Source organism: Osmerus eperlanus, chromosome 6 (assembly GCF_963692335.1).
Source record: "Osmerus eperlanus chromosome 6, fOsmEpe2.1, whole genome shotgun sequence".
NCBI classification, from domain to species: domain Eukaryota; kingdom Metazoa; phylum Chordata; class Actinopteri; order Osmeriformes; family Osmeridae; genus Osmerus; species Osmerus eperlanus.
The window spans coordinates 18,461,751-18,475,319 of record NC_085023.1 but is presented as its reverse complement, the minus strand read 5'-3'; the positions used below and the strand labels follow the sequence as shown (position 1 = coordinate 18,475,319).

At 47.7% G+C, this 13,569-nt stretch overlaps 1 protein-coding gene across 8 annotated transcripts in view; it reads left to right on the top strand.

The window, feature by feature from the left end:
- ccdc88ab (coiled-coil domain containing 88Ab) overlaps positions 1-13,569 on the top strand; it is a 50,680-nt gene that overhangs the window by 15,918 nt on the left and 21,193 nt on the right. For all 8 annotated transcript variants that reach the window (XR_009930654.1, XM_062464185.1, XM_062464183.1 and 5 more), the window contains exons 4-8: positions 3,651-3,720; positions 7,283-7,341; positions 8,625-8,708; positions 9,090-9,230; positions 10,152-10,321. Coding sequence is in view for 7 of the 8 variants with exons in the window: in XM_062464185.1 (XP_062320169.1) it covers positions 3,651-3,720; positions 7,283-7,341; positions 8,625-8,708; positions 9,090-9,230; positions 10,152-10,321 (524 nt within the window). In the remaining variant the exon portion in view is untranslated. The remainder of the gene's footprint in view (positions 1-3,650; positions 3,721-7,282; positions 7,342-8,624; positions 8,709-9,089; positions 9,231-10,151; positions 10,322-13,569) is intronic.

The window sequence follows — 13,569 nt, the reverse complement described above, 5'->3', positions numbered from 1 at the left end:
CAAGACCTGGCTCTGTCCTAGGAGGGTCAGAAGGAGTGAAAAGAAATCAAGGCACATCTCTGCAACGTACACTGCTTCCATATCCGATCTTAATCTCTCCATCCCTCTCTCTCTCTGTTTCTCCCTCTCTCTTCCCCCTCTCCCTCTCTCTTCCCCCTCTCCCTCTCTCTTCCCCCTCTCCCTCTCTCTTCCCCCTCTCCCTCTCTCTTCTCCCTCTCTCTTACCCCTCTCCCTCTCTCTTCCCCCTCTCCCTCTCTCTTCCCCATCTCCCTCTCTTCTCACTCAGCAAGATACCCTGTTAAGACCAGAGACGTTCTCTCCTCCTGAATGCTAATGCCCAGGGTTAGGAGCAGCTCATCCCCTCTGCCAGGTTATACAGTGCAGGATGTTGTTTTGAGAGCCCCTCCAGGACTCTCTGACGAGGACAGTGTGTGTTGTTCCATTTCAAAGAGGAGCGTTCTCCAGAGCACTATGGATTTATTTTGAAGGCGTTTTCTCTTCAACGGCACGTCCACATGACATTCCCCCTGTGCAGTCTTGCCCTGCAGGCACCTGCATTTATGGATGAGAGACAGGCCATGAGCCCCTGTTAGCATGGGGCTAATCCTAAATCATCCACACCCTTTCCCTCTAATATAATACTCTGGCTGTTAACATGGTGCTAACTCTAATGTTTTCATCATAAATACTCTATCGGTAGGCTCCCTCGTTTTTCTTACAGTTGGTTGGTGTTGTTTGTTTGTTGGTGAACCAAGCATGCATCATGTTCTATGCTTTAGTTGATGACTGACCAATAAATCACCACTACTGTCCACTTTAAGTGAGTAAGAGGGTTATGCTGGGGAGTCAGGGGGTGGGTGGGCAGGGGCAGGGTGGGTTAACCCGGGGAGTCAGGAGGTGGGTGGGCAGGGGCAGGGTGGGTTAACCCGGGGAGTCAGGAGGTGGGTGGGCAGGGGCAGGGTGGGTTAACCCGGGGAGTCAGGAGGTGGGTGGGCAGGGGCAGGGAGGGTTAACCCGGGGAGTCAGGAGGTGGGTGGGCAGGGGCAGGGAGGGTTAACCCGGGGAGTCAGGAGGTGGGTGGGCAGGGGCAGGGAGGGTTAACCTGGGGAGTCAGGAGGTGGGTGGGCAGGGGCAGGGAGGGTTAACCTGGGGAGTCAGGAGGTGGGTGGGCAGGGACCTGGGGAGTCAGGGGCTGGGTGGGCAGGGGCAGGAAGGGCTTCTGTGGTGCTGACTGAGCGTGCATGGTTCTCGTCCTGCTCAAACACACATGCCTGCCGGGGGACAGGTGTGTTTTAGAAATGGGGGCGGGGGGTGTGTTTGTCAGCAAAGAGGAGGGGGAGGGGTGTCAGCAGTGGTTACACAGGGACAGGTGTGTGTGTGTATGTGCGTGTCTAGCAACCAACAGTCACAGTTGCTGTGGTCTCCAGTCTGTTCTGACTCAGCAGCCCAGAGCTTCCTAGGAGGTCTGAGATCATGGCTGACCCCAGGAGCTCGCCTGGCTACAGATCAGGACACATTATGTTTGCTCCACACACACCAATGGAATGTATCCATCTTTTCGTGTTGAACTATATTAATATTACTTCTGTTCTATTTCTGATCCCTGACCCTCACCCGTACACCATATAAATACTATATGCTGCAGTATTTGTACATCAGTTTGAATGAAAATGTCTAAGTGAACTGTCATGTAACGTACACCAGTACTCCTGTAACCACAGATGCTCTGTCGCACATCTAGATAATTCTCTTTTTCTGAACTAGAGCCTCCGCTCCTATCTGCGCTGACAGGAAACCGTAGCGACCGTGGTAATTTTCCTTTGCGTAACCCTGGAAACGGTTGACCTTGACCCCCCCCCCCCCCCCTCCCCCTTCGTGTCAGTGACTGTTGTGCTGTGACAGCCAACTGCTGAAGCCTATCCATGTGAAACAGAAGTTGTCGGGGCCCAGAGCTTTAAATTGTCCCTGAAACAACAAGGGTACGAGTCCAGATGTGAGCTATACTGTACATCTACCCCCCCCCCTCCCCCATGAACTCCCCAACCTACCATCCCCCAAACCCTATCCCTTAGCTCAGAGGCTTACGATCTATACATTACAACAACCAGCATTCTGTGTAAAATGTCAATACCAGAAGGCTAAAGAAGCACTGAACAGAATGTACGGTAGTTCACATAAAGGACCACTGACTCAACAGTATTTTGTTGTTGTGGCATCTGTTGTCTGCATATCCCATAAAAAAACAACACATTAATAGTTGGGCTGTGTCACGTGTTTAAATATGAGGTAATACTGTACGTACCACCAGACAGATGGTCCAGGGAGAGGGGGGGTTCTCCCCAAAAAAACATTTTAAATTATAGCCTAAGATTCTTTCTCACTGCATCAGCAAGAAACTCCATAGGAAACAGCAGAGACGTGAAGAGGGTTATGCGAGTGCAAACTGGGGTTTGCCAAGGTAGTCATGAAATATTGAAGATGCCTACCCAACATGTCCGTGTTGCTTGAGAACTCTTTAATTCTGGCGCATGCGAGTTACATTCTATCGCTCAGCGGCTCTGTGGAGGTAAATGTTGTGACAGACATGCTGCAGAATTCTCATGTGGTTGTTTGCGAGGCCTTTTTCTGCTGTCTTGGCTTAGATTTGACTTGTTTTTGTTGTGACGTGAGCTACAAGTTCGGGTTAGAGAAGATCTCAAGACACAGAGGCACCCAGGATCTTTGAGTGGTTTACTGTTGAGTGTAGAATAGCACAGATGACCGGGTCATCACCCTGCAGAGAGCCTACTGTAATACCGCGATGGTTATTATGGTCTGGAGCTGTTTGGCTCACAGCCCAGCGGGCATCACTTACACTCCCCACACACACGGTCCGCTAGGTCATTATCACAGGACCGGCTTGGTAGCGGTCCAAATGCGACGGGGCAGTCGAGCAGTCTGCTGGAGATTAGACGTGTCAACCATGTGTGTTCATGCACACACACACACTCTCTGTCTCACACACACTGGCTTTGTCGTCCAGTGACAACTTTGACAGAATAACACCGTCTATAGAGAGAGAGTGTGTTCATGTGCTAGCGATTGACACAAAACTAGCTATTTGAGGACTAAGCGTGTGTGTGTGTGCGTGTGTGCACCCACAGTATTATTGTTGCAAGACGGACACCTGGACATCTTTCAGTTAAAGTGCACACACAAGTTTAAATGGACTAGACAAAGACCACAGTCGCTTAAATCACCAGCACTTTGAACGCACACACAAAAAACATGGCATCATCTTAAGGCTGTCATTTGAGACCATAGCCTTGTTCATTGTAATTCAGATTGATACTGTTACCATGTCTGTTCCAGAGGCATTTCTGAGTGCTTTTTCTTTGAAGATCACACTGTAGCCCTGAAACCATTCACCACATGCCATGAAATATTCTGTACTTAAAGGAAATACAGTCTTTAACCGCTTGCCTGGAAGGCTGTATAAAGTTGTGTTTGAAAAAAATACTGAGTCGATAAATGTTCTGTACGTGCTTGTTGAATGCATAATGTATTAAACTGAAGGACCAGAATTCCAATTGAGCCTGTGTAGTTTTTTTCTTTGTCTATTGTAAGGTGTTGTATTATGTACTGACAGTGTGTGTGTGTTTTCTCTCCAGGAGAGCCTCCAGCAGCTGGTGATGATGCCTCTGCCCAACGTGCTGGTTCTGGGGAGGAACCCTCTCACTGGTGCGTCTGCCTCTCTGAGCTCCCCAACAACAACCCTCACACCCAACACACACGTACAGCTACTTCAGTGCAGCATGTTATTCACACGATGGGTGCTGGTAGCAGACAGGGACGAAGGAAGGGAGAGTGGTGACTCTTTTTGACCTGCGAGCTACTGGAATGGTCCACGTGCTACACACCGTGTTGGTTGAGCATTGGCTTGACACTGTGAACGTGACGTAGACCAGGAGTCTCACATGTGGCTGGTGAGCCTGCTGAGCCTTTGTGATGTCATTGGAGAACGATGTGTCTCTGCAGCTTTTTATCTTTCATAATCAGGTTTTCCTCTCTTCCAAGCAGTGCAGATTAGATTTCCCAGACAGAACCCCACATGCTTTGTTCTGGTTTGTATTGATTTATTAGACTGAAATGTGTTAATAAACAAAACTGGCATTTAAGTGGCCGTAGGGATTGTGCAGGATTAAGTTGAGACCGAGATGGTTCAGTGTGTCTACACAAGTTACTTCCTTCTCATGAACAGGGCTAGAGGATGGTAAGTAATGTGCTGGTGTGTTACTTGATATTGTAATGTTCATGCTGAGACGGACCTGTTCTGGGTCCTAAACCAGGCCAACCCAGGACTGACAGGCAGCATTCCTGTGTGCTGTGTGTGACCCCTGACCCTCTGTGTGTGTGTGTGTGTGTCAGTGTGCGTGTACAGACATCAGAGCCAGCGTTGGTACCAGGGCCATCTGAGAGTGATTGGCCATGTGGCTTTTATTATAGAGTCATTAGAGAGCAGAGCTGGGTCTCTGAGTCTGGGGGGGCTGAAGGGGAGGGGGGGGGGGTTCTCAACACGTTGGGAATCCACCCCAGGCCACACTCACGCACAGATGAATGCCCACACACGTTTAAATCATCCAAACACACATTCTGCCTGGTAACACACACACACACACAACCATGCCTTTGTTTTTACACTGTGATGCACAGTACATGCACACAGATACTGTACTGAGAACAGCTGGCATTATTGTAGTGTATTCACTGAGCTGGTGCTATCGAGGTAGGTGTATTGTAGCAGGGCAGTACCTATTCTCCAGAAGCAGGGAGAACTGTAGGGGACAGCTGTTCTCTCTATGACAGGTGAGGTGTGTGTGTGGTGCTGGGGGTGGGGGGGGGGCTGTTTCCAAACTAGGTCAGCGGTGAGACAGCAGAGTTGTGCGTTTTGTGTGTGGGGGGATGGTTGTGTGTTCGTATTGATGTGTGTACAGTCATCAATTATGCCGCCGGACATTGACTTAAGAGACGTAGTCATAGTGATGACAGAGTGTGACATGTTGATATGGGGAGGGTGGGACTGGACGGTAATCGACCAGCAGGAAGATGCACACACACACACACACACACGCTATACACTTGCATGCATGCGTACACACACTTTGTACACACCCTCCTGTTTCGGTTCACAATGCCCTAGCAGGAAATGGGGTGAAGCTCCGAGGGGTTAGTCACTGTCTGTGTGACCCTCTACTTCCTGCCAGCAGTGGAGGAAGGATGAGGGGTGTGTAGGGAGAAGGAAGTGGTGGAGGAAAGGATGGAGGGAGTGTAGCAGTGGAGGGAGGAAACCACACCAGGCAGAGAACTATCCAAACAAAGCCTGCAGATAGCCCCCGCTACTCACCAACGCTGGGGGGAAATTTCCATCATCTATTTTAATCCTTCTTTCTCTTGCTATGTTCTCTTCCTCCCCCCCTCTCTCTATCTATCTCTCTCTCTTTCTACCTCTCTCCGCTCTCTCCTCAGTGATGCTACGTTCAGTTCAGTCAGCCAGTATAAATAATTCATCCTGAGCAGGCTGCCTGCCCCTTCCTTATCTGCTGCGCTCCACTCCGCTCAGGATGATTTGCTTCTCTAAATCACTCCAAAGCTTGCTCGCTCTTTTTTTTTTGCCTCCCTCTCTGCTCTCTCATTCTCTCTCTCTTTTACTCTCTCTCATCCTTTCGCGCTCTCTTTCTCTCTCTTTTCTCTCATCCTCTTTCTCTCTCTCTCTGTAGGTTTTTCTCCATACCCCTGGGATGGGGCTGTATAAAGCCTTCCGCTGATAAGAAATAGCAATTTGCAAGTAATTTGTTACAAGAGACTGTTTGTTTATTTTCACCTGTAGTAAACGACAACAGCTCAGACTACTTCCTGTATTCCGGAGAGGCATCCAGGTGTGCTTCAACTGTGTTCCGCTGCTTCCCCTCGTGTCTTCCACACAGATTTTTCCAGAAGAAGGTCGAGCTCAAGGCTTAGTTATTCACCAGATACAACGGAAGTGCTTCAGACATAACTTGGGTTGGGAAATATTAACAACCCTGGTCTCTATCGACCCACGAAGAATGAAGAGAATGTCGTAGGGTTACGTTATCGAGGGGGGAGGATTCCCTTGAGGAATTCCACCAAATCAATACCAATAATCAATAGAAGGAGAAATCAATGGCAGCGCTTGCATCAGACATCAGCAGAATCCTGTAGTTGCTATTTTAATCTAGCTCTCTTCAGTTTTAATAATGTCCATAGAGATATGAGGGTATAAGTAACATTAAAGTTACTTTTACTTTGAAAATCTGCAAAGCTCTGTGTCTGACTTGCGTCTGTCCCAGACTTTGGAGATAGGAAATACAGGACAAGAGTTATTTATTGTTATCTCCCAGGAAGAAAATGGTTCATGCGTTAATTCTGAGCCCAAATATCCTGTTAGAGCAGGACAGGACCAGGTGGAGATCTGTCAGGAGATCTGCCTAAATATGAGCTTTTAAACCTCATCCTGTCCTCTTCTCACTGGGCAGTGCTGCGTTGCTCTCAGCTGCTATTGATTGTTTGACACAATCAGGCGTACAAACAAACATGCCTGGGTTCACACACCCGTATGAACACCAACACACACACACATTCAAATAATATTTTCTATCTTATTTTTTGTCTATTTTCCTATTGTTTGTGTTTTGGAGGAGTACAAAGACACTTTCTGTGAGGATGATTTACATATAACTGCCTTTATTCTTCCTCAGCAAACACGGAAGTTGTCTAAGCTTGCTGTCAGTAATCTGTTTACAACCTAGCATTTATAACTATGCCATTCCCCCACGGGCAAATGATGATGATCTCGATCTGGCTTATCACACACACATACACATTAACACACTCACACACACCCACACAAATATATAAACACACACACACCACCTGCTCTTTTTTACACTAAACACAATCCTACAGATTACCTCAGCCATACTGAGCCTCTGAACAGCTGTTTTTGTATATCGTCATTTAATGGCAGCATCCCCTGGCCTCATCCCGAGGCTGAGCCTCACCAGGTTGCAGCACGCCTGAAGTACACAACTGCTGCACATACCGTACTGCCTTCAGGTTGGCTCTCCAGAGAGCACACGGGACAGTACAACTACCGTTTACCGACAATACCACACAAAGGCTCAGTTGTTCTGTAAAGCGGATGAGGGTTTTCATGTTGTCAGTGTGATATGTTCTGATTGTCAATAAGAATATTAACTAACCTGTGTGTGTGTTTGTTTTACAGAACAAGGTCTGGAGGAGATGAGGAAACTGCTGCTACTGCTGCTTGGCTGTGCTGTCCAGGTAAGTCGTGGATAAATTACTTATCTTGGCATCCTACCTGTATTATACTGTACTTTAATGGTGTCTAGGTCTGTCTCCAGCAGTCGGACATGTTCTTACCTGCTCTGTACTGTGTTGCATTGGGATGGAGACTGAATGCGGTTGTGAGCCCTTGTCCTGAGTCATGGCCCTAACCTGCTGTGAGCAGCACACAAGACCTTTCCCGAGCGATGACAAACGCATGTCCATCTCCATCACCACTACACGACTTTCTTACTGACTAACATTGCAAACAGCAGTCATCTCACCCCTCTCCATTGTTCCGACTGGTTGAATCCCACCCTAGGGCGGATGAGTAACTGTGACTCAGACTAGCTCTCGCTCCCTGTGGGTTCCTCTGGGAGGAAACAGGATTGCAGTGTGCTGTCGGCTCTCTATACCAGTATCAGCTGGTGACCTTCTGGTCAAAAAGACCCACCGATGTGACTCAAATGACCTGTACTTTCTTTCAACTCTCCATGTAATTGGTGAGTTTACTTTACTAATAGTCAGACTCCATTCTGATTGAGCCAGTCTAGCCTCAGCTCTGATTGGGCTTCTCGTCTGAGCCTTGTTGGCATGTTGACAGCCAGGTGGTGTGTCTTGGTGCCTGGTCACCGTGGGGTCAGTCTGGGGTTGGGGGGTGGGCAGTGGGTGGGGGGACTGTCCCAGCTTGTCCTTGTCGCTCTGCTCCACTGGGGGCCAAGCCTGTCCTGACTGTGACCCAGACTATCATGGTGTTACCCATGGTTAAAGTACACTGACCCATACATACAGTATAATCCCAAACCAATTCTATGCTGCCTAGCATAGCCATACACTAAGCCATCGATAGATTACCATACTTGCTGTATATTATTTTGGCTCTTCTCTAGAGATCTTGTTGAGAATGTCTGTTTGAAGCCATGCTTCTCTGTGGTAGTGGCTAGTGTCAGGCTGCATGCTACAAAAACCCCTTGTTGACTGCTTTAGATTGTCCAATCCTGCGATTTTTCCGGCATAGTGAATAAGGCACGGCTGCTCTCAACCCGCACTGTTGTGTAGATGACAGACGAGGATAATAAAACCGAGAGAGACACATTCCGACACATTCTCTGCTTTCCGAACTCCTGTACTTGGGAAGCAGAGCCGACCTCACCAAGACCTCAGGAACATTCCAGACTCTAAACTGCAGATCTGCCCGTCTCTTTGTCTGCCGTGTGTCTGGAGGGGGGGTGGTGGTTACCCCAATTCACCTCTCCCTGCCTCTCCCTCTCTGTCTGCAGTGTGAGAAGAAAGAAGAGTACATTGAGCGGATCCAGAGCCTGGACTTTGACACTAAAGCTGCCATAGCAGCTCACATCCAGGAGGTACTGAGAGTTTGGACTGAATAACTCCTCAGCCCGTATCTACTCACGGTTTGGTGTTAGAATACTGGGCCATATAAGGACATGTGTCCGGTAGCCACAAGAAGAAGGAGCTTCCATTCTTCCAAAAGATAAAATACATTTTGTGCTATTTGCAACTGCCTCAACTTAGTTTTCACTGTAGTTTATATATAGCTTCACTGCAGTAAATATCGTTTTTTTATTTAACTAACTATAGATTTAGTTAAACTATATTTGACTAAATATAAACTTCCTGTTACTCCCCACAGCTGAAACCCAACTGTTTGCCTAAAGAGAGGCCTGAGGCCTGTGATGTCTATACTGTTGATCATCAGAGGCTTGACGGGTGCTGTGTGGTTGCAGGTGACCCACAATCAGGAGAATGTGGTGGACCTGCAGTGGCTGGAGGGAGGAGAACTCGCCCCAGAGGATCTGGACGAGCTCTCCAGGACCCTGGCCTTCCACCTCAAACGCCTGGTGGACGAGAGGGACGACCAGCTGGAGGTACAGGGCTGTGTGTGTGTCTGTCTGTCTGTCTGTCTGTCTGTGTGTGTCTGTGTGTTTTCAGGACGGGGCAGTACCGAAATCCTAAAAGGTCAATAACGAATGCATTAAGGGTACAAATGTGTGCAGTTACAAATGGTATGCGTGTGTAGGTTTTCAGTAAATGCATGCTGCATGGTAAATGAGTGTCTCTCTTTGTGAATGGTGTGTGCAAGTGTGTATAGATTCCCTGGTAGATATGTCCCTGTGCGTGTGTGTGTGTGGAGAGTATAATAGACTCCAGAGCTTCAGTAGAAAAGGCCAGCCGCTCCTCATTAAAAGCCCATTTCCTTACGTGGGCACTGGGGGGATTTGAGTGGGGGATGAGATCTGGGGTCGTGATTACCATGGTGGGAATATACAGTGTAAGTGTCCTGACAGGCCACTAAAACTCTATCCTCAGCCCATTGTTAGACCCAGACATGGGAGGGCTGGTCCTAATCTGGGCCCGTGTAATCTGAACTCCTACCAGTCTAATCTCAGTCGCGGTCAGACATCTCAGTAGGAGAGCAGATAAAGACACAGCGAGGTGCTACTTTTGACCTATGTTGGTGTTGTTTGTTGAGAAACACTCGGGTGTTTACAAGCTTCTTTTCCCCCATTTTAGTAGGACAGACTTTGAGTTTTTTTAAATCGGAATAAATTATCAGACCGACTATATCGAGGAATGCTAAATGGAAATTATGATACTGGAGGGGCGGTCTCGATATTCTGTAAACACAATGCCAAACCCGACCAAATACTCGGAGTTCATTCTCAAACCGTTTCTTTTTTCTGAGTTGTATTCCCACGTGAGCTTTACGATCCTGTAGCTGTGTTATGTCATGTCCTCACTGAATGATACAGAGATGAAACTAACCCTGTCCCACCCTGTCTTGTCAGACCATCGTGGAGCTGACCCAGGAGAGGGACTGTGGTCAGTTCTCTCCCCTGGCACCCTACGCCCAGTCCCCCAACGACTCGCCCAGCATGCGGCGCACTGAGAGCCGCCAGCACCTGTCTGTGGAGCTGGCGGACGCCAAGGCCAAGATCAGACGCCTGCGGCAGGAGCTGTGAGTACCCCGACGCCATTTGGTTGAGCAGAGTTAGAACGCAGGAGCTTGGAAGTGTCTTTCGGGTTCCCTAAGAAGCTCTTCAGTTCTGTAGCTCTTATTGGCCTCTTGGAGAGGAAATGTGAGTGTTCTAACGCTCGATTGGTTGACAAGGCTTACTAAGCATCCTCTAACTCCTTCCTGCATTGTTATGAGAATGGTTGTGTTTACGGGGCAGTGTTTACGGGGCAGTTATGTGACTTCTGCTGACTCATGAATATGAAAGGACAGACGGTCAAGTGCTCTAGACAGTCGTTCTCTCGTCACTTGTCTCTCTCTTTCGTGACTGGAGATGACTGAGGATGGCAGCATGACTCAGTTTTCTGTGTCAGGGAAACAACATCCATAAATCGCACAGCCCCCAGGGCCTGTTTAGTACAGAACACTCCGGAAAAGCTCAGTACTGTTATTACGAATGTATGCAATTTGAACCAAGCTTTGTTCAGTCATGTTCACTCTCTGTATATCACACACAGTATCTATCTGGCATAGCTGCCCACTTCTCCCGAGAAAATCAATAAATGGTGTTTTGTTGAGCTCACTTGAGGGACGCCAGAGAGCAGTGAAAAACGTCGGCAGGATGCAGTTAGAGGAAGAACAACTTCAGCTACAAGAGGAGGGCAAGGAGGGTCATTGTAACATTTCCCCTGGCCTCTCCCCAGACCAGCCTAGACGGAGCAGCAGGCTTTTAACCTGCACCCACGAATTATAGAGCTTCCTCTTTAGTGCTCTGACAAAGGCTAGTGGTCACTCGTAGGAAGTCAACTTCATGGGAGGGGGGGGGGGGGGGGGGATTACTTGGAAGTGTATCTGCTCTAATAGTGTTTTATGTAAAAGTGCAGAGTGGCATACATTGAAATACTGCTAATGATAGACCCAAGACCTAAGATGATTTTGGTCATCATACAAACGTAGACTGTTGATGCGTCTGATTGGTCGGGTCCCTGATCTGAGTGGAGATGTCTGACCTGCCCAGGCGGTACGCTGCCACAGCCTGCCCTAGCATGCTCTGCAGTCCGATGACTGGGTGGCCTGGATTAGATCAGACTAGAGGATGTCTCAGCTCTCATATGATAAGGATGATGATGATCGTAGAAATGCTGTCTAAATCTTTTACTTACTTTCTGAGTTCCTGTCTCTCCGTATACTCTGCACCGCAAGTTCCAAAGTAATAATTATGTTGAGCTTGGATGCATATGTAAAATTGGCGTTACTTTTCAGGCTAGTCTCATGAATATAGGCCCTGTGTGTCTTTGTGTGTGTGCAGGGAAAATGTGTTAGTTAAGGTGGTAGGGTGGGGTTTGCTGTCAGACCGGGGCGGGGGAGGGGGGTGCGATAGACTAATGCATTCTGCAGAGAAGGGAGACAAAACATATTTTTTTGGGGGGGCTACGTAGTGAAGGAGGCAGGCGTGTGTTGCTTAGGCGGCCGCCTTAACTGAAAAGTGCTGCGGGAAACCCTGGTGTGTGTGTGTGTGTGTGTGTGTGTGTGTGTGTGTGTGTGTGTGTGTGTGTGTGTGTGTGTGTGTGTGTGTGTGTGTGTGTGTGTGTGTGTGTGTGTGTGTGTGTGTGTGTGTGTGTGTGTCAGACAGTGTGTAGACAGGCACTGCAATGTGTACTGTCAAGACTGGAGCTGTTAAGAGTCACAGCCACCCACACATGCTCAATATGGATGAAGAGCTTTGGGTCTGTCTGTCAGCTTTTCTCTTTGTCCTGGCCTGCACACACACACACACACACACACACACTTATGCATGTACAAGCAGACACACAAATGACTGGCAGGAGGGAGACAGTGGCTGGTGATGAAAGCCTGTTTGCTGTTTAGGTGAGACTGAACAGGTACTGTCATGAGAGGTTTGGTGTATGTTTTCACTTTTCTCTCAAAAAGCAGATGTAGCCGGGACAGCTGCAGAACATTCAGGTTTTAGGTCAATCAACGTTCTTTGTATAAAAGCAAAGTGAATGAATGGATATGGAAATGGAATGGAAATAGTCAGTTCAAGAATCTCCAGCCCTCTGTTATTAAAACACTGTGTCACAGAGACAGAGAGGCTGTGTCTCAATAGTCTTGCGAGGTTCTTTCCTTGTCTCCTCTCCTTGATCTGCTCTGTTCTATTAATATCCTACCAGGTAGGTCTATTTGCCCCACATAGACCCAAATCTTTCAAACAAGACCCAGAAAGAGAAACAGAAATACAAGAGGAGCTGTTTGAACCTAGGTAGACGTCACCAATGAGCAGTTTCAGATGTTCAGTGAAGCAAACACGCAGGAGAGCTTCTGAAGAATGCACGGTTCTCTTCTTTCTTTAAACCACCATGACAAAGTCTGGCTGCACACCCAGAACCTCCAGTATTAGGTATTAGGAGTTCCCACTAACTCAGATGTTATCTGTGACAGTTGGAAGATTTGCATGGTGCCTTGAGCTGGTCTTGGGGTTGAGAATGATGTGGGTGTACGTGTTCAGTTGAACTGTGTTGGTCATGCTGAGGACAAGGATGTTTTGGTAGAGGTCAAGAATAGCACAGGAAACTACTTGTTTAATCACTCAGGATTTGTCATTGGCTCCTCAGAAGAAAAATATACACTTTTCAAAATAGACACCAAGTTCATTTGTTGATGGACACACTTGAGTTATTATGAGTTCTGGAATAGCGCTGTTCTGTGGCTATGTGAACACGCGTGTTTCCGGGGGGAAAACAGGCCATGTCTAGAACTTCCGGTGAAGTTAGAAACTTGACTTTTAATAACTGGTTTTAACAGTACATTATAATTTCGGGGCTCAAGTTTTATAAAAATGTTGGTATAAGATCACCATACCTGTAAACGTTGGGGGGGGGGGGGTTGCCTGTTAAGTGGCATTTAACTTTACTCGAGACAGCTCTCAACTTGGCAGAAAACCTCTGTATGCCTGCGCCTGCTCCATTCATTGTACACAGCGGGTACACAATTGTACACATCGCTTACTTCTCAGTGTGAGAAATACTTGTTGCGTGTGAAATGGGTTAGTCTCACGGTGAATGAGTGAGACTGAGACTTGAGCCGTGTAATGTAGCTAAAATTGTTAGCTAGCCTAGCAGCTAATGTTACTGCACAAATCTGTTCGATAGCTAGCTACTTTTACTGTGTGAGTTGGATAACCTTTACGTTCGTAATTGTCGATGTAGCTCGAAACGTACAATTTGAACCCCTTTTCCCTCTTGCTTGAA